This window comes from Apus apus, chromosome W (assembly GCF_020740795.1).
Source record: "Apus apus isolate bApuApu2 chromosome W, bApuApu2.pri.cur, whole genome shotgun sequence".
Classification (NCBI taxonomy): Eukaryota; Metazoa; Chordata; class Aves; order Apodiformes; family Apodidae; genus Apus; species Apus apus.
In genome coordinates, this window is record NC_067311.1 from 6,050,173 (window position 1) to 6,077,295 (window position 27,123).

The 27,123-nt window shown below is 45.4% G+C and overlaps 1 protein-coding gene across 1 annotated transcript in view; it reads left to right on the forward strand.

The window, feature by feature from the left end:
* Positions 1-27,123, forward strand: part of LOC127395166 (transitional endoplasmic reticulum ATPase-like) — a 44,830-nt gene that overhangs the window by 12,203 nt on the left and 5,504 nt on the right. Inside the window, 10 exon segments of the mRNA XM_051641669.1 lie at positions 1,819-1,961; positions 4,999-5,129; positions 18,080-18,211; positions 18,622-18,724; positions 20,898-21,031; positions 21,296-21,431; positions 22,619-22,731; positions 23,342-23,506; positions 23,602-23,724; positions 24,811-25,023. Coding sequence (XP_051497629.1) covers positions 1,819-1,961; positions 4,999-5,129; positions 18,080-18,211; positions 18,622-18,724; positions 20,898-21,031; positions 21,296-21,431; positions 22,619-22,731; positions 23,342-23,506; positions 23,602-23,724; positions 24,811-25,023 — 1,393 coding nt within the window.

The following is a 27,123-nucleotide window of genomic DNA, read 5'->3' on the forward strand; positions in this document are numbered from 1 at the left end:
ATTCCTATGATACCGTAACTTTTTAACTGGGCACAGAGCTCCAGTTTCTCCTGTTTGATTCCCAGACTGCATGCATTAGTATATATACACTTCAGGTGGTTGGTCTTTTGATTCACATCTAGGGAGGCAGCTAAGGAACATTTTTCTCTGCTCTGATTGCCCTGGCTTATTCCCCAGTAGTCTGTGGTGGCATGAGCACCCCCTGAGTCCTTCAGTTTAAAGCATGCCTCACAAAGCTGGCCAGCCTGCTGCCAAAGATTCTTCTGCCTCTTTTAGACAGGTGGATTCCATCCCACCCTAGCAGGCTATAGTCCTTATAGAAGATCTCATTGTCATAAAAGCCAAAACCCTCATGACACCACCAGCCCTGTAGCCAGAAAGTGATATCCATTATGCATCTATTTCTGCCTGCCCTCAATCCTCCAACTGGTAAAATGGAGGAAAAGATAACTTGTGTGACAAAAACATGAAGCAGTCAAATAGAAAGATTAACAATCCTTGAAGGTTGTTTATATTTCAATTTTTGTTATAAAATAATTTTAAAATTACAAATGCTTTAAGCGTGTTGCAGGAATTTTGCGCAATGCTTGCAGAAAAAGCACTGAAGTATATATCTTGGAATATATATGTATATACTTGAGATGATACATGATGAGAGTGGGGAGAAAAACGTGAGCATTTCTTAAAAATAAAAATGGTAATTTGCAGACTTAAATATGCAAGGGCTGACAGCTCTTCCTCCTGAGCATCTTCCTAATCTGAAATATCATGCATGTTCTGGAAAACTGGAACCTGGTTTCTGACACTAGACTTCCTGGGATGATAGCTGGAATAATCTTTAAATGCAAAATGTGTTTCATATGAACTTTGTAGAGGAGAGGAACAAGTCTGTTCCACCCATCTCTCTACCACTAGAAAATGTAAGTTTTAAATACAATTGTAGTTGGAACTGAACAGTGCTTTGAGTCAGTCTGTGGATTTAAAATAAAGGTGAATCTTTACATGATGTGAGGTTACTGTTGGAGTAATGTCTAGAGTGACAGTTAAACCTGTGCTCTCCCCTTCTCTGCTGAAACTGTGTCTGTAGTGGTTCTCAGCCTTCCAGATGTGTTAGCAATTGTTTTGGCTTCGTTGCAAGGGTCAGAGAATTTTCACACCTCTTGCTCTCAAAGTTTTTCTTGCCGATTTTTAAGTACTTATTGTGTTACTTTCTGTGGCCTTGCCTCTGCCAAAATCCAGATTCATGTGCTAATCACTTTCTGCTTGTAGTCTGTCAACTGTTTTCCTTCTGACGCAGTCTGTATTTCCTTTACCCTTCTGCTATATCCTCTCTGTAAAGTATGTGGCAAAATGATCTATTAAGAGTCTCAAAGTAGAATATGAAGTCACATGCTCAGCTGCAGTTCCACGTAGGCTTTTCTTAGCTGGCAAAGCCAGTTTGAACTTTCTGCCTCTGTCACAGCTTGATGCTCTAAGCAGTCACTACAGTAGGTTGTTGGCCTACGCTGTAAAATAATTGCTGAAATGTTTATTTAAAAAGGGGGAAGGGGCCTTTGGTCTTTAACCGAGTAGGAAGAAAGTATAAAACTCCCCAGCAGTTTTGGATAGGGCTGAGAGGAGTAAAGGAAAGAATGTGTTGTGAAGTCTAGCACTCTGATGGGCATGATTTTTGCCTTGTTGGCATTCATATGCAGGTAGGAAGCCTCACCAGGGCTTTGGAGGGTCCTTACTGGCTTGGAAAAGGACATCACTTTTTTTTTCCAGACTTGGGTTTAAGTCCAGGATGATATAGCTAACTGGAGTTTTCTTCTGTTGCAGCATTCAGCCTTGCCCAGATGTGAAATATGGCAAACGTATCCATGTGCTGCCAATTGATGACACGGTAGAAGGGATCACAGGGAATCTGTTTGAGGTCTATCTCAAGCCATACTTCCTGGAAGCATACCGACCCATCAGGAAAGGTAATAACACCTGTTATTAAAGTTGTGGCAGTGAGCATGAGCTAGTCCTGAGACTGAATAAAGAGAATTTCTAGAAGTTTAGACATTCCACAGAACATTTGACTGACATATGTAGAGTGGGATTTTGCTGATTTAATTTTTTCCCAATCTTCAGAAGAAGGAGGGGTATTTGTTGCTGGCTGGCAGAGGAGTTTGATAGTTCTGCATTGTTTTGCTAAGTGGAATGGGAGAGCATCAGAAAAGGCTCAGGTAGAGCTCAGTTTAATGAGATTTTCTCCTGAGTTGCTACCACTTGATGGGGTTGGGGAGTTGCCTGCACATTCATCAGTTGGTTGGATATACTCGCTGGCACCCTTTTTCAAAGTAATTTAATAACTAGGAGAGTGCATTAAAAAAAATCTCTTTTTAGAGTTGTGCTAGTAGCACTTCTGCTGGAACAAATAGGTCCTAATACAGTATAAACTGTCACTGTTTGACTCGGGTTTGACAACAATGCTCTCGATCCCCTCCCACCCAGGTAGGGAAGGAGAGAGAGAAAAAGAGAGAGACTTGGCTGGATTGAAAACTAAACTACACAGCTTTAATTAAACACTAATGATATAAGAAAATATATACAATTATATACAGATATGTTCAGATATGAGCAAAAGCCTCTCGCTTCCCCCCACCCCCAGCACTCCCCACAGCACTCCCCTGAGCTGGAACAGTCCCAAGAAATTCTGGAGCTGCTGCTGGAGGAAGCAGAGAGCGATGAGGGTCAGGAGAGCTCGACCCTAAGGGTCGAGGGTGATGGATGGACTGAGTCCTTCCCAGATGCTGGCCATGGATGGAAGAGAAGGGAAAGACAAAAAGAGGAAGGAAGTTGTCTTCTGTGATCTCTGACCTTCCTCTGAGCTTATGTAGATCTATGGAATGGAATATCTCTGGCCAATTTTGCTGTCTAACTCAGCCTCCTAGGGGGGGGTCATAGATCTCCCCATAGTGTCTGAGCTGACAGAGTAAAGGTGCGACCTTGAAGCCCCAGCAGTTAGGAAAACATTCCAATGTTTGTTATCATTCCAAGTTGGAACACTCTGCTTCGAGTTAAAAGAAAGCTTACTGAAGGAAAAAAAAAAAATCAGTAAAAGGAAAATTGGCTTCATCCAGGCTCAAACCAGGACATAAACAAAAGTTGAAGTTATCCAGCTTCTGTAGCCCAGTTTAGCTAAGAGTCATAGTGCAGTACTGTATATTATTCCAGATAATCCCTGCAGTTATTCATAAGTGAGTGTGTATTTTGGTATTATAATCACCTAAGGTTACTATAGGATATACTCTTATCTTGACATTATTCCAAACGGACAGGGACGATTTCAGCCAGCACCTTCTCGCCGCCTCCTACCCTGCCGCCGATTCTATCCTCAGACCGGTAGATGGCGAGGCCAGACTGACGGTTTTCAGGCTTGTTTTGCTGTTTTGAAACATGCGCAAGCCCGCCGTTTTTCCAGATAATCCCCGCAGTTTCGAAACATAAGAATTAAAATTTTGGCCAGTATAAACCTGCCGTTTTTCTGTAGTTGTATGATTGAGTTTCTTTTACCTCTTCCTGATTTTTTCTTATCTAAGGTTGTCTTTATCTTGTGAATGTTTGGTATCTCAAGTGTGATTGAGTTGCCTTTCTCACATTGTTAACTTTTGGCCTGTATCTTGTCAATCAAATGGGAGAAAAACCAATTCGAGGTAAAAGCATTCAATCAAATGTTAATTGTGCGGATGCTGGGGTGGTGGGAAGCTGTGCCCTTAAATCCCTCAATATGAAAAGCAACAACCCCCCAAAAAACAAAGGGGAAAAAAAAAGGCAGGGAGGATCGGCTCAGAGAGGAGCATAAAATTTAAATTTTTGTATTTAACATCTAATTGAGTTGCCTGTCATTCATCATGAACTTTTCATATCTAGATGTTTGAATGAGTGGTCTTTGTCTCTGTGAATGTTTGATGAGTTGCCTTTATCTTATGAGATCACTGAAAATAATGGCAGAGCAAGGTGGACATCTCTGATGGCTGAGCACAATGAAGTTAGCACAGTCAGCTTGAACTCTCCCCTAAATATACACAGTTTCCTTGCAAAAGTCATATCAGCAGCTCTTGGTCTAACAAATCCACACCAGGCAGGTAGGGCCTACATTAGGCTTTCCCACTGAACCAGAGAGGAGAGGCTAAGAAGGTGGTATTTGCATCAAGATGAGAATTGGTCATAAAAGATCAGAGGTGGAGTTAGTTATTGGGGAGGCTGTTTCCTCAGGGCTGAAGATGACTAGGGGCAAGTTTTGCTAATGGAGATTCAAAAACTAAAATGAGTGTTTTGATGCTGCTTCAGGTTTGGAGGAGAAACAGTGTTAGCTAAAAAGCTATTTTAGATGAGTGACAGAAGGAAAACAGTAACAAAGGACTAAAGAAAAAACACCATGTAACAGGTGACATTAAAGTGAGAGAAGGAACAGTTGACACCAAGCACAACAAAATACAGAACCCCAACAGCTGGATGACAAAGTTTGCATGAGAGTGACTATAGAATCATAGAATGGTTAAGATTAGAAGGGATCTTAAAGATCATCATGTTCCAACCCCCCTGCTATGAGCAGGGACACCTCACACTAGACCAGGCTGCACAAACCTGGCCTTAAATACCTCCAGGGAGGGGGCTTCCATAACCTCCCTGTGCAACCTATTCCAGTGCCTTACTACCCTCATGGTGAAGAATTTCTTCCTGATGTCTAACCTAAATCTCCCCTCTTTCAGTTTAAAAGCGTTACCCCTTGTCCTATCACTACCCTCTCTAATGAAAAGCCCCTTCCCAGCTTTCCTATAGGCCCCCTTCAGGTACTGAAAGGCTACTACAAGGTCTCCCCAGAGCCTTTTCTTCTCCAGGCTCAATCGCCCCAAAAAAGTGTATGCCTATGTAACCCACTTCCTTATTCTCTGGGGCTGCTGGTAGGACAAGGATTGACGTTTTGCAGACATCTGTTGCAGCAGGCTTCTGAAGTTGGGGGTTTTACAGGTGACATCTTCTTGGTGCGTGGAGGGATGCGTGCGGTGGAGTTCAAAGTGGTGGAGACAGATCCAAGTCCATACTGTATAGTGGCTCCAGACACCGTGATCCATTGTGAAGGAGAGCCCATCAAACGAGAGGTGAGCAGAATCCTGCCATGCGGTTCTACTGAAAAATCTGTTTTGGTAACAGTCCTTGAGAGAGTTCTTGTTTGCAGTTCCTGTTCTGGCATTTTCTGTATTGAATGTCATGGTGAGAAGTTCTGTTTTCAGGAGATGAGCTGCTGCTGAAAGTAGTCAGAGAAATGGATGTCCAGTGTTCTTCCTCATATGCTGAGGTAGCACCAATGCTTAGGTTTGCTGATGAGGTGCCACACATCGGCAGCAGCTGGTTTTGCATCTGCTTCCAGATAATTAATGCTGGACTTGGATGCATCTTTAAACTCCAAAGTTCCCTTGATCCATAACAGGGAGAGCTTAAAATCTTGCTAAATTTCATTCCACATGACAAGAAAGCAGTTAGTGCTTTTTCAGTGAGAAATTTGAAAACTCTAAATTGTTTATATTTAAATTTTTTCCCCCCCACTTCCTTAAGATATCTAGCCTTGAGTGTCCCAAGTTTGAGGCAGCCTGAGTGATTTGTCTGACAGGTCTTGGCCACCTTACTGTGTGGACTAGGAAATCTCAGAAAAATGAGCTAAGGTAGTTGCATACTTCATAAACTAAGTGCCTTTTTACTACCTGCAAATCAGTGTGAGTGTTGGTTTGTAGTTAGCTTCCTTCTGAAAAAATCACCTGTTTGGCACTTGTGAGACTATGTCTGGGCACTGAATGAGTCCAGTTTGGGCTCTTCAGGACACAGCAGAAACAGAGAAGAGCAAGTTCAGCCAAGGCTGCCAAATCAGTGAGGAGCTGGAGGTCAGAATGAATGAGGTGCGGCTGGGAGAGTGGGGTGATGCAGCCTGGAGAAGGGAAGGGCAATGGGGCAGGCTTACTGGCATCTGCCTGATGGGAAGGGGCAGATAATCAGGCTCTTCCAAGAGCTGCACCCAGAGACAGGACTAGAGGCAACAGCACAAGCTGGATCAAGGGAAATTCCCAGTAGATACTATGAAGAAGGTTTCCCCCAGCAATGGAGCAAGGCCCGGAGAGGGCAGAAATCTCCAAACCTGGAGACCTGCAGTCCTTGGTAGGGCCAAATCCTGAGCAACCTGCTTGAGGTAGTAGTTGCTGTTTGTGGGGCTTGGACTTGAGATCCTCTGAGATTCCAGGCTGTGTAATTTTATTTTTTTAGTGTGGCCTAATGTTACAAATACGTAAGGTCAATAGCAGTTTGGACAGCCAAATGAATGGATGCCGTAGACCTATACTGGAAGAGTATAGCTCTACAAATCTGGATCCCTGGGGGTACTAGTGGAAGAAAAGCTGGACATGAGCCACCAATGTGCACTCGCAGCCCAGGGGGCCAACTGCATCCTGGGCTGCATTAAAAGAAGTATGGCCAGCAGGGCCAGGGAGGTGATTCTGCCCCTCTACTCTGCCCTGGTGAGACCTCACCTGGAATACTGTGTCCAGCTCTGGTGCCCCCAACACAAGAAAGATGTGGACCTGTTGGAACGTGTCCAGAGGAGGGCTGGAGCACCTCTCTTATGAGGACAGGCTGAGGGAGTTGGGGTTGTTCAGCCTGGAGAGGGGACCTCATAGCAGCTTTCAGTACCTGAAGGGGGCCTACAGGAAAGCTGGGGAGGGACTTTTTACAAGGGCTTGTAGTGAGAGGACAAGAGGTAATAGTTTTAAACTGAAAGAGAGATTTAGGTTAGAGATCAGGAGGAAATTCTTTAGTGTGAGGGTAGTGAGATGCTGGAACAGGCTGCCTAGAGAAGTTGTGGAAGTTCCATCCCTGGAAGTGTTCGAGGCCCGGTTGGATGGGGCTCTGAGCAGCCTGATCTAGTGGGAGGTGTCCCTGCCCATGCAGGGGGGGTTGGAACTCAGTGATCTTTAAGGTCCCTTCCAACTCTAGCCATTCTGTGATTCTATGGAAACAAGTGTGGCTAGCAGGGCAGGGAGGGGATTCTGCCCTGGTGAGACCTCACCTGGAGTAGTGTGTCCAGCTCTAGAGCCCCCAACACAAGAAGAATGTGGACCTGTTGGAGTGTGTCCAGAGGAGGGCCATGAAAATGATCATAGCGCTGGAGCACCTCTCTCATGAAGACAGGCTGAGGGAGTTGGGGTTGTTCAGCCTAAAGAAGAGAAGACACCGGGGGGACCTTATAGCAACCTTCCAGTACCTGAAAGGGCCTATAAGAAGACTGGGGGAAAAACTGTTCACAAAGGCATGTAACAGTAGGACAAGGGAAAATAGTTTTAGGCTAGAAAAGGGTGGATTTAGGTTAGACATTAGGAAAAAGTTCTTCAAGACCTCATAGAATCATAAAATGGTTAAGGTTGGAAGGGACCTTAAAGATCATCAGGTTCCAACCTCCCTGCTATGAGCAGGGACACCTCACACTAGACCAGGTTGCACAAATCCTCATCCAACCTAACCTTAAAGACCTCAAAATTAAGTCAGCACAATCAGCTAGCACATGTTACAAATGGTGTGACTCATACACTAGAGCCTTGTCTTCTCCAGGCTGAATAGCCCCAACTCCCTCAGCCTGTATTCATAGCAGAGGTGCTCCAGCCCTCTGATCATCTTCATGGCCCTTCTCTGGACCCTCTCCAACAGCTCCATGTCTTTCCTGTGCTGAAGGCTCCAGAGCTGTACACAGTACTCCAGGTGGGGTCTCACCAGAGCAGAGGGGCAGAATCCCCTCCCTCGCCCTGCTGGCCACACTTCTTTTGATGCAGCCCAGGATGTGGTTGGCCCTCTAGGCTGTGAGTCACACTGGCAGCTCATGTTGAGCTTCTCATCTACTACCACCCCCAAGTCCTTCTCCTCAGGACTGCTCTCTCGCCATTCTCCCCCTGGCCTGTATTTGTGCCTGGGGTTGCGGCAACTCAGGTGCAGGACCTTGCACTTGGCCTTGTTGAACTTCATACAGTTTGCACAAACCCACCTCTCCAGCCTGTCAGGGTCCCTCTGGATGGCATCCCTTCCCTCTTGGGTGTCAACTACTCCACACAGCTTGGTATCAGCAGCAAACTTGCTTAGGTTACACTCAATCCCACTGTCCATGTCTGCAACAAAGATGTTGAACAGCACTGGTCCCAATACTGACCCCTGAGGAACACCACTCGTCACTTGCCTCCATTTGGACACTGAACCGTCGACCACAACTCTCTGCGTGTGGCCACTCGGCCAATTACTTATCCACTGAGTGGTCCATCTGTCAAATCTGTGTCTTGTCAGTTTGGAGACCAGGATGTCGTGTGGGACAGTGTCAAATGCCTTGCACAAATCCAGGTAGATGACGTCTATCTACTATCTCTGTAGCCTTGTCATAGAAGGCCACCAAACTGGTCAGGCATGATTTGCCCTTAGCGAAGCCATGTTGGCTGTCACCAATCACCTCCTTATTTTCCATGTGCCTTAGCAGATTTCCCAGGAGGATCTGTTCCATGATCTTGCCAGGCACAGAGATGAGACTGACTGGCCTGTAGTTCCCTGGGTTTTCCTTTTCCCCTTTTTAAAAATAGGGGCTGTGCTACTTTTTTTTTTTAATCAGCGGGAACCTCACCAGACTGCCAAGACCTCTCAAATATGATGGACAGAGGCTTAGCAACTGCATCTGCCAGCTCCCTCAGGACCCCATCAGGTCCCATAGACTTGAGCGCCTTCAGGTTCTTTAGATGGTCATGAACCCATTCCTCTCCTACAGTGGGGGTACTTCGTTCTCCCAGTCCCTGCTTCCACCTGCTGTGGCCTTTGTGATGAGGCTGGAGCACTTGTCAGAGAAGACTGATGCAAAGAAGTGATTGAGAACCTCAGCCTTCTCAATATCCTGCGTAACTTGGTCTCACGTTTCCTTCAGGAGAGGGCCTACATTTTTTCTTGGTTGTCCTTTTATCCCAAACATACCTATTGAAGCTTTTCTTATTGCTCTTTACATCTCTGGTGAGATTTAATTCTATTTGGGATTTGGTTCTCCTCACCTGATCCCTAGCTGCTCGGACAACCTTTCTGTAATCCTCCCAGGGTATCTGCCCTAGCTTCCACCCTCTGTATGGTTCCTTCTTAAGTTTGAGCTTTTCTAAGAGTTGCTTGCTCATCCATGCCCGCCTCCTGGAGTTTTTACCTGACTTTCTCTTAGTTGGGATGCATTGCTCCTGGGCCTGAAGAAGGTGATCCTTAAATATCAGCCAGCTTTTGTGGGCCTTTCTTCCCTCCATGATATTATCCCATGACACTCTGTCAAGCAGATCCCTGAAGAGGCTGAAATCTGCCCTCTTGATTTCAAGGGCAGTAAGCTTACTGTGAGCCCTCCTTGCTGCCCTAGGGATCTTGAACTCCACCATTTCATGGTCGCTACAGCCAAGGCATCCCTCACCAGCCCTTCCTTGTTGGTGAGAACAAGGTCCAGCATAGCACCTCTCCTTGTTGGTTCCTCGATTACTTGGAAAAGGAAGTTATCATCCACGCACTCTAGGAACCTCCTGGATTGTTTGTGCTTCGCAGAGTTGTCCTTCCAACAGATATTAGGGTGGTTGAAGTCCCCCTTGAATACCATGGCTTGCAAATGTGAAGCTGCTCCTATCTGTCTGTAGAGTGCCTTGTCTATACTGTCCCCTTGGTCAGGTGGCCTGTAGCAGACCCCCACTGTAATGTCACTTGTCCCTGCCTTCCCCTTAATCTTAACCAGTAAGCTTTCTGTTTGCTCCTCATCCATCCCCAGGGAGGGCTCCACGGATGCCAGCTGGTCTTTGACAAAGAGGGCAACACCCCCACCTGGCCTCCCCTCCCTGTCCTTCCTAAAGAGTTTATAACCCACCATTCTGAGGGGGTTAATTCCTTCCCTTTGTTGACTGAATCTGTTTTTTGAAGAATAAACTAACTCATTTATGGTACCAACAGTCCCTAAAACGGTTTGAGTGTCCTTTTTAGTAGATGGTGGGGCAATAGCTGTTATTTTGTTAATCACATCCATTGGGATCTGGCGACGTCCATCTTGCCGTCTAATTCCCAGGAACTGGATCTTTCGTGTAGGTCTCTTGACCTTGCTTCTTTTTACAGCAAAACCAGCATCCAGAAGAATTTGGATGATCTTTTTACCTTTCTCAAAGAGTTCTTCTGGCGTGTCACCCTACACGATGATGTCATCGATGTACTGCAGGTGTTCTGGAGCTTTACCCTTCTCCAATGCGGCGTGGATCAGTCCATGGCAAATGGTTGAGCTATGTTTCCACCCCTGGGGCAGTCGATTCCAGGTGTACTGAACCCCCCTCCAGGTGAAAGCAAACTGTGGCCTGCACTCTGGTGCTAGGGAAATAGAGAAAAAGGCATGAGCAACGTCAATAATGGCATACCACCTGGCTGCCTTCGACTCCCGCTCATACTGAAGTTCTAGCATGTCTGGCACAGCAGCACTAAGTGGTGGTGTCACCTCATTCAGGCCACGATAGTCCATTGTCAGCCTCCACTTGCCATCAGGCTTGCGCACTGGCCAGATAGGACTGTTGAAGGGTGAGTGAATCCTGCTGATCACTCCTTGGCTCTCCAATTGCCGGATCAGCTTATGAATGGGGATCACAGAGTCTCTGTTGGTGTGATATTGTCGTCTATGCACCGTTGAAGTGGCATTTGGCACCTGCTCGTCTTTGACCTTCAGCAACCCCACTAGAGAAGGGTCATCTGAAAGGCCAGGCAAAGTATGCAGCTGTTCAGTGTCCTCAGTCTCTACAGCTGCTATACCAAAGGCCCACCAGTACCCTTTCGGGTCACGGAAGTATCCTTTCCTGAGATAGTCTATGCCAAGGATGCACTGAGCATCTGGGCCAGTCACTACAGGGTGCACTTGCCACTCCTTACCAGTGAGTCTCACATCGGCCTCCACAACAGTCAGTTGTTGAGATCCTCCTGTCACTCCAGATAGTCTGTCCCTTTATGATTCGATGGCATTACTGTGCACTGTGGTCACCATTTGACTCGGGTTCGACAACAATGCTCTCGATCCCCTCCCACCCAGGTAGGGAAGGAGAGAGAGAAAAAGAGAGAGACTTGGCTGGATTGAAAGCTAAACTACACAGCTTTAATTAAACACTAATGATATAAGGAAATATATACAGTTATATACAAATATGTTCAGATATGAGCAAAAGCCTCTCGCTTCCCTCCACCCCCAGCACTCCCCACAGCACTCCCCTGAGCTGGAACAGTCCCGAGAAATTCTGGAGCTGCTGCTGGAGGAAGCAGAGAGCGATGAGGGTCAGGAGAGCTCGACCCTAAGGGTCGAGGGTGATGGATGGACGGAGTCTTCCCTGGACGCCAGCCATGGACGGAAGAGAAGGGAAGAGGAAGAAGGAAGGAAATTGTCTTCTGTGATCTCTGACCTTCCTCTGAGCTTACGTAGATCTATGGAATGGGATATCTCTGGCCAATTTTGCTTTCTGTCTAACTCAGCCTCCTACGGGGGGGGTCATAGATCTCCCGGTAGTGTCTGAGCCGGCAGAGTGAAGGTGTGACCTTGAAGACCCAGCAGTTAGAAAAACATTCCACTGTCTTATCAGCCTTAGCTAGAACACATTGTTGCTAGTTAAAAGAAAGCTTACTGAAGGAAAAAAAAATCAGTAAAAGGAAAATTGGCTTAATCCTGGCTCAAACCAGGACATTCCACTCCTTATTCCATACCATATATTACATATAGGGTCTATATTTTACCAGCTGTCAAATTAAGGATTCTCCCCCAGAGTCAGGTTACCTTGAGGTACATATTGTACTTCACCATCCTCCATCATCACACATCAGGTATGTCCAGGTCCCTGAGCAAAAGCAACACCCCGGACAGGTTTACCTTTGCCTGAAGCAGGATAGTCCCAGACACTTTTACCCAGCAGGTTTCTTTCACCTACCACAGGGACTTTATCCCCATCTGCAGTATGTAAAAGGTCTGATTGAGCGGCCCCAGCCCGATTGATGGATCCCCTGGTATTAACTAACCAGGTGGCCTTTGCCAAATTTTTGTCCCAGTTTTTGGAAGTTCCACCACCCATTGCCTTCAGGGTAGCTTTCAACCAACCACTGTACCTTTCAACTTTCCCTGAGGCTTGTGCATAGTACGGGATATGGTAGATCCACTCAATACCATGCTCTTTAGCCCAGTCAGTGACAAGACTGTTTTTGAAATGAGTCCCATTGTCTGACTCAATTCTTTCTGGAGTACCATGTCTCCACAAGATTTGCTTCTCAAGGCCCAGGATAGTATTCCTGGCTGTGGCATGAGGCACAGGATATGTCTCCAACCATCCTGTACTTGTTTCCACCATTGTAAGCACATAGCGCTTACCCTGGCGGCTCTGAGGCAGTGTGATGTAGTCAATTTGCCAGGCCTCCCCATACCTGTACTTGGACCACCTCCCCTCATACCACAAAGGTTTCAACCGTTTTGCTTGCTTAATTGCAGCGCATGCCTCACAATCGTGGATCACCTGTGCAATAGTGTCCATGGTTAAGTCCACCCCTCGGTCACGAGCCCATCTGTATGTTGCATCTCTGCCCTGATGACCTGAAGTATCGTGAGCCCATCGAGCCAGAAAGAGCTCACCCTTATGTTCCCAGTCTTAGTCTATTTGGAACACTTGAGCAGCCTCATCTGCTCGTTGGTTGTGTCCATGTTCCTCAGTGGCTCGACTCAGAGGCACGTGTGCATCTACATGACGCACTTGTACCACCAGTTTCTCTACCCAAGCTGCAATGTCTTTCCACAGCTCAGCAACCCAAGTAGGTTTACCTTTTTGCTGCCAGTTGTTCTGCTGCCACTGCTTTAGCCAACCCCACAAGGCATTTGCTGCCATCCTCGAGTCAGTGTAGAGATAGAGTCTCGGCCACCCCTCTCGCTCAGCAATGTCCAAAGCCAGCTGGATGGCTTTGACCTCTGCAAACTGACTTGATTCACCTTCTCCTTCAGCTACTTGTGCAACTAGTCGTGTAGGACTCCACACGGCATCTTTCTACTTCTGGCGGTTCCCTACAAGACGACAGGAGCCATTGGTGAAAAGAGCAAATTGTTTCTCAGTCTCTGGTAGATGATCATATGGTGGAGCTTCTTGAGCCCGTCTCACCACTTCTTGTGGTGGCATTCCAAAGTGTGTGCCTTCTGGCCAGTTTGTAATTGCTTCAACGATACCTGGACGATTAGGTCTTCCTATTCGGACTCGCTGGGTGATTAAGGCAGCCCATTTACTCCAAGTCACATTGGTGGCATGATGGACAGGAGAGCGGTTACTCTACAGTCCAGTAAACTCTGTTGTCCATCTCCTCCCCCTGGCTGGAGGCAGGGCACCTCTAAGGTTGAGCATTAGAGTTTGATGCACCATCCTGGGTGTGTACTGCTGCAAGCGTCTTCTTGGAAGAACCATCTCCTGCTCTTGTTCTGTTTAGTAACTCCTGCACACGTAACTGGAGAATATCAGTGGGTTTCTTGTCCCAGACTCTCATGTCCTCTTTAAAATAATTTTTCAAGAGAGACCACAGGTGGCGTCGCAGTGGGTCCTGTCTCTCTCGCTGCTGTCTCATAGCAGGACGTCTCTTCTTAATGGCTGCAACACATGACCAGTTGTCTCTAGGGAGAATCTGGAGTTTACCTCCCCATCTGTTTGGCATCTTATTCTTTCTGTCAGTCATTTTTTCAATGGCTGAGGTGTGGAACTGAAGGGAATCAGAGATTATGTCTCCATACTGTTGTGCTTTGAAAGCCACCTCACGCACAGTTGATCTTGCATAATCTTCAAAGCATCCCATGAAGGAGAATATATGGGCATGTGCTGCTGGTACAGCCTGTGCAAACCTCCGGAACATTTGTGTGTTGCACAGGACATCATCAGGGTTTGTAAGTCCATCTTTATCATAGATCACCTCTCGCACAGCTATTTCTCTTAAGTATGTGATGGCTTTCTCAAGAGTGGGTGTTCTGCTTCGGTGCCATTCGATGTCACCCTTGTGGGGGTATCTCTCTCTCACAGCTGAAAGAAGTCGGTCCCACAGGGTGGTAGATCCCATCTTACTACGAAGTGCTCTGTCAATACCAGCATCTCTGGCCAGGGATCCCAAGTGCTTGGCTTCTCTCTCATCCACGTTGTTGGTTTCAGCACAACTATCAAAGCATCGGAGCAACCAAGGAAGAATTCCCTCACCATCAGTGCGGGTGAAGTCCTTTCTCATGAGGCGCAGTTCTTTCATAGAGAAAGGCTGGACAAGGTCATCGTCGTCGTTGATTGAGGAGGCCCTGCTTTGCTGTCTGCTTGAGAGTGGTCTGATTTGTTATCTGTTTGAGAGGTACCTGCTCCATCAACTGATTTAGAATTCTCTGCTTCCTCAGTCTGTTCTTTTAAGAAGCTCTGGATGTCTCAGGGAGGAGCATTTTGCCTTAGCCTTGCCCCTGGTCACAGGATTAACTAGCCTGATTCGAAAGGGAGTGGACTTTATCTTTGTAGAAGCAGTTGTTTTTGTAGCAGCACTTGTAGAAGCAGCTGTTTTTGTAGCAGTACGAGTGGTGGTATCAGCAGCAGTGGTGTTGGCAGCATCACGAGTGGCAGCAGCATTGCCTGTGGGGGAGTGGCAGTGAGTGGAGCAACACCTCACTCTACGTATCCACAAAACATTATAAACGTTCAGCAGAAGCATCCTTACTGCAACAATGCTATTCAGATCAAGAGCTTTGAGATTCAGCTCAAAAGAAAATGGAGGGGTAAAATTGAACCAGCTACTGCTATTACCAACATGGACCGTTCCGTTCACTTCAGGTGTTGTACCACTAGGACTTGTACTGTAACTGTACACATACAGTGCCCTCATAAAGAACAGTATCACAATCCCTAGGATCACTAGGCTGGTAATTATATGGTTGATTATGGCTACAGTTCTGTCAATAAACCATAAAACAATCACAAGAGCAGCTACTAAGAGCAGTATGCCCTTGGCTGCATACCACATGTACAATTGCAGGTTTGGAAAAAGATCCAGTAGATTCATTGCAGCAAGTGTCTGTTCATTTTTCAATCCATCAGGAAATTCAGCAGAATTATTGCCCATTGCTATCTGAGGGATTCCTCCCATCAGAGATGGAATTTTGAACACTCCCAATTAATGAAAATGTGTAATCTGTGCTCAAAATCGAGCCCCGCATTGTGCGCCAATAAATTTGTTGTCACTGTTTGACTGGGGTTCAACAACAATGCTCTCGATCCCCTCCCCGTCCCACCCAGGTAGGGAAGGAGAGAGAGAAAAAGAGAGAGACTTGGCTGGATTGAAAACTAAACTACACAGCTTTAATTAAACACTAATAATATAAGAAAATATCTATACAATTCTATACAAATATGTTCAGATTGTGCAAAAGCCTCTCGCCTCCCCCCACCCCCAGCAACTCCCACAGCACTCCCCTGAGCTGGAACAGTCCCGAGGAATCCCGGAGCTGCTGCTGGAGAAAGCGGAGAGTTATGAGGGTCAGGAGAGCTTGAGCCTAAGGGTCGATGGTGATGGATGGACGGATTCCTCCCCGGATGCTGGCCATGGATGTAAGAAGGGAAGAAGAAAAAAGGAAGGAAGTTGTCTTCTGTGATCTCTGACCTTCCTCTGAGCTTACGTAGATCTATGGAATTTTGCTGTCTAACTCAGCCTCCTACGGGGTGGTCATAGATCTCCCCGTAGTGTCTGAGCCAGCAGAGTGAAGGTGCAACCTGGAAGACCCAGCAGTTAGAAGAACATTTCGCTGCCTTATCCGCTTTAGTTAGAACATACTGTGACTAGTTAAAAGAAAGCTTACTGAAGGAAAAAAAAATCAGTAAAAGGAAAATTGTCTTCAGCCTGGCTCAAACCAGGACATGAGGCCACACCTGGAGTATTGTGTCCAGTTTTGGGCACCTCAGTTCAAGAGAGATATCGAGGTGCTGGAGCGAGTACAGAGGAAGGAAACAAAGCTGGTGAAGGGACTAGAGAAAAAATCTTATGAAGGACGCTTAAAGGAGCTGGGAATGTTTAGTTTGAGAAAGAGGAGGCTGAGGGGAGACCTCATCAGTCTCTACAACTACCTGAAAGGTCATTGTAGAGAGGTTGCTGCTGGTCTCTTCTCACAGGTAATTAGCGACAGAACAAGAGGGAATGGCTTCAAGCTGCAACAGGGTAGGTTTAGACTGGACATTACGAAATTTTTTTTCACAGAAAGAGTGGTTAGACACTAGAATAGGCTGCCTAGGGAGGTGGTTGAGTCACCATCCCTGGATGCGTTTAATGGTCATTTGGATGTGGTGTTGGTGGCTATGGTTTAGGGGAGAACTTTGTAGAGTAGGGATGATGGTTGGACTCGGTGATCCCAAGGGTCTTTTCCAACCTGAATAGTTCTATGATTCTATTATGCTCTCAATCCCCTCCCCCTCCCACCTGGGTAGGGAAAGGAGAGAGAGTAGAGACTTTCTGGATTGAAAACTAAACTAGACAGCTTTAATTAAACACTAATTATAAAAAAAAAATATGCAATTATATACAATTATATACAAATGTGTTCAGGAATGTGCAAACCCTTACTGCCTCCCCCCACCCCCATCAACTCCCATGGCACTCCTTAGCTGTGAGCAGTCCCAAAATGTCCCAGATTGCTTCCAGAGATAGCAACAGAGCAGATAGGAGCTGAGGGCAGAGTTATGAGGTTCAGGAAGGCACGAGCCTAGGGATCAACAGTGATGGATAGATGGATTTCTCCCCGGATGCTGGCCATGGACGGAAGAGAAGGAAAAGCAGGAAGAAGGGCTTGACTTCTGTCATCCCTGACCTTACACTGAGCTTACATAGATATATGGAATGGAATACTTTGGTCTATTTTACTGTCCGTCTAGTCCACTTCTCCCTACGCGAGGGTTACAGATATGACTCTTGCTCCTTTAACATCTGAGGCTGCAGAACAAAGTGACCTTGGTGTCTCAGCAGTAACAGAAACATTCCAGTGTTATCAGTCAACTAGCTGGAAAACTTGCTGCTAGTTAAAATAGAGTTCTCTAAAGTGAAAAATAAAATAGTAAAAGGAAAACTTGCTTAATCCTGGCTTAAACCAGGACATTTCCTCTTCTGTTGTTTGCAGAGGAGTGAACTGGTTCTTCAAGGGTACCTCGGGCTTTGAGGGAGGTCCCTTCCTCATGTTCCTTTAGTTCTTCCTACTGTCTTCCACTCCCCCACTTCAGTGCCTCCCCTCCTTTCCATGTACTCTGGTGGGGGAGTATTTGGACGATTTGGCACAGGCTGCATGTCCTCGGCAGTGAGTGCATGGATTGCACTATCCATCTCATTTTCTGCCTTCCTGAGACTCTACAGCCTCCTCACTATGTCCTGCAGCTTCAATATGAGGGTGGTGGATCACTGGAATAGGTTGCCTAGAGAAGTGGTGAAGGCCCCATCCCTGGAGACATTTGAGGTCAGGCTTGATGGGGCTCTGAGCAATCTGGTCTAGTTGGAGATGTCCCTGCTTATTGTAGAGGGATTGGACTAGGTGACCTTTAGAGGTCCCTTCTAACCCAATACATTCTATGTTTCTATGCTTTTAACATTCATAGAATTATTACAGTTTAAGGAATAAGTAAATTTTTCTTGGGCTTCATTGTCTATTGTTATCTTTGTTAGCCATACCAGAGGGTCATAAAACTTGTTTTTTGCTAGAGTGTGTAGGGGTCCTCGCAGCAGAGGCTGTCGTTCAATATGGTGGGCTTCAGCGAGGTCTAGGTACATGCAGACATTTCCCTATGCATATCTGGGAAGAGAGAGCTAAGAAACGATTGTACAAGACACCAGGAAGACTTGAAAGTGAGAATCTGAAGACAGCAAAAAATGACAGTGAGCAAAAACCTGGCTTCATCCTGGCTCAAACCAGGACATTGGGTTCTGTAGACCAGGAGGGATTGTTGAACTATTTGTTTTCACTCAAATGTTTAATGTGTTTCCTTCTGGATAGGATGAAGAAGAGTCACTGAATGAAGTGGGCTATGATGACATTGGTGGCTGCCGGAAGCAGCTGGCTCAAATAAAAGAGATGGTGGAACTTCCCCTCCGACACCCTGCACTCTTTAAGGCCATAGGGGTGAAGGTAAGTCCCCATGTGCACTGGGTGGATGGGTGAGCTTGCCCTTCCAGGTGATTCTTGATGTCAGAGATTTATGAGGTATTGGGAGGGGAATAAGTAATTTGTGTTTTTTTTCTTTTAATGCTGGTGTTAGGAAAGTATTTCCTTACATGTTTTGGATACAGATTAAAGTACTGGCAACTTGCAAAGCATGGGGATGCTTTCAATCAGCACTTTCAGTTACTGGCAATGTTTTTGTTTATGTGTCATGCAAAATAGTAAGGGTGTTGATAGCAATGCTGGGATGGCATCTGTTGCATGAGTTTGCATCACAATTTTGGGCTGGCTTTATCAAATGCTTACAGCTTCACTGTGAAGCTACTTAGGCATTCAGATACTAGCTTACCACCTAAGTTTCTTGCCTTTGTCCTCAGCCTCCACGTGGGATCCTGCTGTATGGTCCTCCTGGCACTGGTAAAACACTGATTGCCCGAGCAGTGGCCAATGAAACGGGGGCTTTCTTCTTCCTGATCAATGGTAAGTGTTGTGGCTGCTTTGGCCTCAGATCTGCTGTGTGCTCATTCATCCATCTCATGATAATAAATGGCATTAATAAGGCTTATAGAGCCACATTGTCTCCCTGACATACTTCCTTACCTCTTTGAAGTGTGCCTCTGGGGACCATTTGTGTGGAAGCATCTGTAGTGGCACTTCCCTTAAGCTTGATTATTTTGTAGCAGGGTGGTTGGAAAGACAGCTTTGTGATGCAGAGACTTGGGAGTCTTGCTGAGTGTTCATTTATGTTGGTGAGGGCAGAGCTGGGAGTGAAGTGATGAGATTATTCTATGTATATGGGTGCAGGACACTTGTTTCTATTGCTACCAGCATGTTCCGTTCAGAAAAGAAGCTGGTCTTCCGTGGATTTATCCCCTCAACTAAAGCACAAGACCTGTTCTGTTTCATGTAACATTAATTGGGAGGAGCTGTCATGAAAGCTATAATGAGTACTTTGGGACTTAGCTACAAGTGACAGAACCTCCTATTGGTCACTCATCACCTGTAGCAGCTGAGATGGACACTGATTTATGTCCAGTAAGGACCAGATTCTGAATTTTCCTCACTGTTTTTTCTGTCCCATTTTATAGTCAATGCTGGAATCATAGAATGGCTAGGGTTGGAAGGGACCTTAAAGATCATCAGATTCCAGTCCCCTGCATGGGCAGGGACACGTCCCACTAAACCAGGTTGCTCAGAGCCCCATCCAACCTGGCCTTGAACACTTCCAGGGAGGGGACATCCACAACTTCACTTGGCAACCTGTTCCAGTGTCTCACCACCCTCACACTAAAGAAGTTGCTTCTATCTGCCTGTAGAGGGCTTCATCTGCTCGGCCATCCTGGTCTGGTGGCCTGTAGCAGACCCCCACTATGACATCTCCTGCCCCTGTCTTCCCTTTAACCCTGACCCATAAGGTTTCAGTGGATTCCTCCTCCATCCCCAGGCGGAGCTCTACAGACTCCAGCTGGTCATTGATGTAGAAGGAGACACCCCCTCCTCTTCTGCCGATTTTCTTATTTCAATCACTTAGACACATGAATGTGAAAGCAAAGGAGTGTATAGCACAGCATAGCAGTGAGCAGTGGTAGGGAAGTGACTTGCTTTGTATCTCAAGATATCAGATGTAGATGGGTTGTTTTTAATTATATGTTGCCCTTATCAAATACTTCCTAAGTGTGTGGAAGGTGTCACTGCATGCTAATGAGCCAGATGTTTCTTTAGACACTTGTACTTCTATTGTGTGATTAAAATAGCATTGTCAGAATTAGTGATGCGTTCTCTGTCTGCTGTTCCCAAGCCTGGAGGCTGCGGGCAATGTTGTAGACAGAGCTGGTATGAATTGGTGTGTAACTTGTAATGAAACACTCTCAGTGCCTGCCTGCATCAGGCGCTCTGCAGCTGGTGCGCTTCAGTCAGCTAGCAGCTTTACACTCTTGAGGGTCAGATTTCTTTTTCTTGGATCTCTTAAAAACATACTTTTCTCTTCATTACCACATCAGCATAATCAAAAAATCTGTAAAAACAGAATAAATCTGTGAGCCTGCACTATTGTTCAGCAATTGTAGGAGACCTTAGAGGAATGCTGTCCTTCCTTCTGGGACTGATGTGCTTACACATTTATTTATTTTTTTTTTTTATTCTTTGAGAGGAGATTTATTTTTGGGATTTTGGGGTGGTTTGTTGGTTTTTTTTGAAACTCAATTATAGGTTCTTACAGAGGTAAATGTATACCTGTGTAAGACAAGCTAAAGACAGCTTCAATATTTTACAGTTTTTTCCTTCCCTACCCTGATAATTCATCACCATATAATTTGATTGCTTCTCTTGCAAGCTCAGACTGGCATTAACTGTATGTGGTGGCACATTACAGAGAAGCTCACCAAGTGTGAAAGAGGGTAAGGAAATAGGGAGCTAAAGGTATCTCATTGACTAGCACTGCATTCTGTTAGAGTAAACAGAAAACACCAGAATAATTATGGAAAATAATTCTGCATGCCTGTTCAGCTGCAAATGTAATGAACTTGGTTGATAGCATTTACTTTGGCTTGAAATATAGATACTCCCACATAAACGTTGTACTAAAAAGATTCATCTGCATGCTGTGGGGATAGCTGCCTGTCTTCCGGGTGCCACAGTGCCACTATTTTTTCAGGTCCTGAGATCATGAGCAAGCTGGCTGGTGAGTCTGAGAGCAACCTGAGGAAAGCCTTTGAAGAAGCAGAGAAGAATGCTCCTGCCATCATCTTCATTGATGAACTGGATGCCATCGCTCCTAAGAGAGAGAAGGTAAAGAAAGCCTGTAGAAGGTAAAGGAGTACATCTTTTTTGGTAGCAACTGGTCTGAATCTCTGCATTTTACTACAGGATAAAGCAGTATTTAACTTAACACTTGAATTCAGTTGGATGTCAGAAGTTGGATATCAGAAAAATCTGATATAGCTCACAATATTTCTTAACAGCTTGTGTCTGTTCTATCTGTCCTGGTGCAGTACTAGCTCCTGTGCCGCGTTGTAAAGCTTTTGGTCTAATCATTGCATTCTCTCTCCATAGACACATGGAGAGGTGGAACGTCGCATAGTGTCTCAACTGTTGACTCTTATGGATGGACTGAAACAGAGAGCACACGTGATTGTTATGGCAGCTACCAACAGACCTAACAGCATTGACCCAGCACTCAGGCGATTTGGTAACCATGATTGCCATCTTTTTTTTGCATGTATCAGGTACTTTGTTATGGGCTATGCTTCAGGGGCCTTGGAAAGATATAGCAGAAATTAATATTAGACATCTTCTGTGTGTTACATAAACTATTGACTTGTCTCCAGCTACTTGTTTGAAATTTCTAGGCTTCCAGCCTTTGGTATAATTTTCTGTGCTTTATTAGGTTAGAACTTGTAAAAATAACAAAATACTTGGAGGGTAGCATGCTTTTTCACATCGTCAATTAAGTGAGGCTATTTCAGGCCTAAATGCTTAAGGGGTTGTTCATACCTCAAGTTGCAGAAGGCTCTGAATTGTCTAATTTCTTTTATTTTTATTGATGAGAAGTCTGGTAGTTTCTGAGATTCAGGTTTTTGAAACTTTGCAGTGTGAATGAATGCCTGTTGTATGACCAGATGTTAAAGTCTATAATAGCAAACCAGTCAAGTTTGTAGGAAAAAATAACCTCTTAAACGTGTAGTGAGGCATTTGAATGCACAGCTAGATGGAAATTATAGGTGTACGTACCTTTAGTTAATATTGCAGTAATACGTAGGTTTCCTGTCTCCCCAGATATTGGGGCAATCAATGTTTTTCACCACTTGGGTACTGCTATGAAAGTTCTGAAAAATTAAATTCTCTATTTGTGGACTCTTGTGCTGAGAACGCAAAGGTAGGAATAAACATCATTGGAACAGGCTGCTCAGGGAAGTGATCAAGTCACCATCCCTGGAAGTATTTAAAACATTTAGATGTGGTGCTTAGAGACATGGTTTAGTGGTGAACTTGGTGGTGCTGGGGTAACAGTTGGACTTGATGATCTTATAGGTTTTTTCCAACCTAAATGATTCTATGAAAAATGTCTCATGGTGTGTTGGTCAGGGGAAGCATATTTTCCTATAAATGAAAAAAACATAAATCCTCTGTTATATTATCTTGAACTCTAGTTAATACAGTAGTTTTACTTTCCCTAAATGGTTAAAGCCTTTCCTCCTTTGATCTGACTCTGCTACTGTGCTGATAGATGCTGCAGAGAAACCTAAAGCTCTGGCATTTTCTGAAATGGTATGTGTTTGTCGCTCATCATCATGTTCCTCTGTCAGAGGAAGGCAGCAACTTCAGCTCTTTTAGTTTGCAGAATCAGCAGCTCAACATATGTTTTGTACTCCCCAGGCCGTTTTGACAGAGAGGTAGATATTGGTATCCCAGATGCCACTGGGCGCCTGGAGATCCTGCAGATTCACACAAAAAATATGAAACTGGCTGATGATGTGGATCTGGAACAGGTGAGTAGCATGCTATTAGGAAAGCTTGTCTCTGCAGACAGATGTTCCTGATGCTCTGTTTTGTAGTGGAAGAGTTGTTAAGGCTTGATTGTGTAAACATAGTTGCTCATTTAGGACAGCGTGAAACCAGGTGGATATGTGATCTCTGGGCTTCCTTCTAACTAGTTTACCATTGACCAAAAATCCTCACTTGCTAGTGAAGAATGGCATGGCTAAGTGAAACAAATGTGTATCAATCCAGTCTGGAAATGCCTTGTCACTGTCTTCCTGGGTTTGTTTGCTGTGGCATTCTCTTAAAAAATAAAGCAAGCCTGAAACAGCACTCTCAGAGCTGGGTGAACATTGTGGTGTAATACTGGATGGTTACTGTAATCTCTGTCCTGAATGAAGAACTGCAGTCCTCAGAGTTATCTTTCTGCACACCATCTGAATTTCAGTTGCAGCTTTGATCTCAAGTAGGAGGTGGAACAGCAGTGTCTTTGTCTGTTAAATATGATAGCACTTGTCTTGAATTTGCAGCAGAGCACCGGTGTTCCTGTCCTCCAGAGCATGCATTGCCCTTGCAGAGCGCTTACTTGTATTCCTGTGAGTCATAGTGCTCTGCTTTCAGGTGGCAAATGAGACCCATGGCCATGTTGGTGCTGACTTGGCTGCTCTTTGCTCAGAAGCTGCTCTTCAGGCTATCAGAAAGAAGATGGATCTCATAGACCTAGAAGATGAAACCATTGATGCTGAAGTGATGAACTCACTGGCTGTGACCATGGATGACTTTAGGGTAATGCAGGAGTGCCCCTCTTTCTTTTGGGTCCAGTGTTTAATTGTGAACATAATGTGTTAGAACTCATATAGTGCTGTTTCTTCTAACGATAGTGGGCTTTGAGCCAGAGCAACCCTTCTGCTCTTCGGGAGACTGTGGTGGAGGTGCCACAAGTTACCTGGGAAGATATTGGTGGTCTAGAAGATGTAAAGAGAGAACTCCAGGAACTTGTACAGGTAAGGGTTTCCAACAGATTTTTGCCTAGTCAGCTTGAAAAAGAATAATAAAATCCAGAACCTCTTCACATTCCTGTTTGGGCTATGAACACGGAAATGCAGTTTTAATTGTATTTTCTTGTAATGGACTGATGCTGTTCCATCTTAGTGAACTTAGGAAGAGGAAGGTGTTGGTAAGCAGCATCAGGCTTTTCTTAGCTGAGTCTACAGCGACATCTTTGATGGGTGTTTTGCTACATACAGAAACAGCAGCTGTTCTGCTTCTCTTCAGTGGAGACCAGCAGTGGGACCACTGCTGTGAGAATCCTGTTACATGGTGGCTTTATATGCCAGAAAGTGGATAAAGATTCTCATAAGGAGAGCCTCTGAAGGGCTTTCCATCAGTGTTAGCATAGGGACAGGTGAGAAGTAATTCTGAAGCCTTCTATGAAAGAAGAGGCTGGAACAAAGTAATGAATGGTCTGTGGAAACTTCTGGTGCCTACCTGTGTCAGGGTGGTTTGGATTTGAAACGTCTCTGCTTTCAGTTGGCACTGTAGAAACAGCCTGTCTGTGAATAAAATAATTACTTTTCAGTCTAATTTTCTGGCATTAAAATCATCACCTATCTGTGACCTTGTTGCAAAGGACAAATGCTCACATCAGACACCTTACCTGTCTCTGGAGGGCAGAGCAAATACGTTAGAAAATGAGTTGTTCCCTTTTGCTTCTGCAGAGCAGAGTGAAGCTGGGGTTAAGTGTGGTGGAAAATGACCTGAACTGGTACTTGGTTCATAGGTGGAAATAGACTGTTTAAGGCAGCTTTATGATTTAGCTGTGGTACTTTTCAAACCAGTGCCCATTTAAAAGCTTCAGTGGCACCAAGCAGGCAGAATCTTGTGTTTAACCCACCAGAAATCTCAGGTAGTGTTTCTGGTAGGAGCAGAAACAAAACTGATCTAGTGAAGGATGTTCCTGCCCATGGCAGGGAGGTTGGACTAGATGATCTTTAAAGGTCCCTTCCAACCCAAACCATTCTGTGATTCTAAGTTGCAGACCTGTTCTGGCTCATCACAAGAGTTTTTTGTTTGGTTGGTTTGTTCTTCAGTATCCTGTGGAGCACCCAGACAAGTTCCTCAAATTTGGCATGACCCCATCAAAAGGGGTTCTGTTCTACGGGCCACCTGGATGTGGTAAGACATTGCTGGCCAAAGCCATTGCCAATGAATGCCAGGCAAACTTCATTTCCATCAAGGGGCCAGAATTGCTCACCATGTGGTTTGGCGAGTCTGAAGCTAACGTGCGTGAGATCTTTGACAAGGTAAGTATATCTTCTATTATTTGTGCTATGTTTGTGCTGAGATACCCCCAAAACATTGTCTCTACTGCATTTGTCTTACTGGCCTGGTTCTTGTTTGTGTGTTTTATTTTCCCCACTTGAACTGAGAGCAGAGGCTGCTTTCCTGATGTGAGGAAATTAATTATCTTCAGCAACATAGCTATTTAAATGGTTTTCTCCTGCTGCAATTTGTATCTGTTGTTACAGGATTATAAATGCCCCAGTGTCTGAAGCAGTGAGGCTAGCATTAGGATACCATAGATATTCTCTGTATCTGAAAACTTTGACACCTCATTAGCCATCACCTTCTACAGATTTTCAAAACATGTTATGGGTGGTTCTTCTTCTGCAGTTGGACTAGGTGATCATTGTAGGTCCCTTCCAACTGAAATAGTCTATTCTATTCTTGTCCTGCAATATATATGGCTTAGAAAGAAGTTCACTCCTACTACTCAGTTCCCCTGTAGATAGTGTGACCTCCTGTCCCAGGAGGAAAAGGTGGAGGTGGTTGGTGGCAACCAACATGGACTTCACCAAGGGCAAATCATGCCTGACTAATTTGGTGGTCTTTTATGATGGGGTCACGGCATCATTGGACAAGGGAAGAGCAACTGACATCGTCTACCTGGACTTCTGCAAAGCCTTCGACACCATCCCACGTAATGTTCTGGTCTCAAAACTGGAAGGATATGCATTTGATGGATGGACAACTCAGTGGATAAGGAATTGGTTGGATGGTCGCACTCAGAGAGTAGTGATCAATGGCTTGATGTCCAGATGGAGACCTGTGACAAGTCGCATTTCTCAGAGGTTGATACTGGAACTGGTGCTGTTTAACATCTTTGTCAGCGACATGGACAGTAGGATCAAGTGCAGCTTCAGCAAGTTTGCTGATGATACCAAGCTGTGTGGTGTGGTTGACACACTGGAGGAAAGGGATGCCATCCAGTGGGACCATGACAGGCTTGAGTGGTGGGCCCATGCCAACCTCATTAAGTCCAACAAGTCCAAGTGCAAGGTTCTGCACTCACAGCCCAGAAATCCAACTGCAACTTGGGCTGCATCAAAAGAAGCGTGGCCAGCAGGTCGAGGGAGGTGATCCTGCCCCCTACTCTCTGAACTCCTGAGACCCCGCCTGGAATACTGTGTCCAGTTCTGGAGCCCTCAACACAGGAAGGACATAGAGCTCTTGGAGCAAGTCCAGAGGAGGGCCATGAAGATGATCTGAGGGCTGGAGCACCGCTCTTATGAAGACAGGCTGAGAGAGTTTGGGCTGTTCAGCCTGGAGAAGAGAAGACTTTGGGGAGACCTTATAGCGGCCTTCCAGTCCCTGAAGGGGGCCTACAGGAAAGCTGGGGAGGGACTTTTTACCAGGGTATGTAGCGATAGGACGAGGGGTAATGGATTAAAACTGGAAGAGGGTAGATTTAGGTTAGACATCAGGAAGAAATTCTTTACTGTTAGGGTGGTGAGACACTGGAACAGGTTGCCCAGGGAAGTTGTGAATGCCCCTTCCCTGGAGGTGTTCAAGGCCAGGCTGGACAGGGCTTTGAGCAACCTGGTCTAATGGGAGGTGTCCCTGCCCATGCAGGGGGCTTGCAACTAGATGATCTTGGTCCCGTCCAACCCAAACCCCATTCTATGATTCTGTGATTTGTGCTAGTGTTTGAGCTCTCTGTGTGAAGAAGTTGTTTGGGTTTTTTTTTTTCCTTATTTCTAACTGGAATTTTCTTTGCAGCCATTTGTGTCTGTGGTCTCTCATCCTTTCACTGCACACCATGAAGAAGATTCTGATTCCCTTTTCCCTATAGCTACCCATTAGGTAGCTGAAGACAGCTACTGGATTTCTCCCTTCCATTTGGTATATCTCACCTACTGATACTTGAATGCCTAAATAGCCAATTGGCATCCCTAGATTTTGCAGGGAGAGTTTTGGTCCAGGCAAATTGGCTCCACCTTTCCCTCCAGGCATTGGAGTTACCGCCCTTCTGCTTGGTTCACAATGCTTCCAACTTTGGAGAAATGCAACTTGTTCAGGAGAATTTAATTAAGGGTTTGTGTAGCAGGAGACTGTTCCGGAGC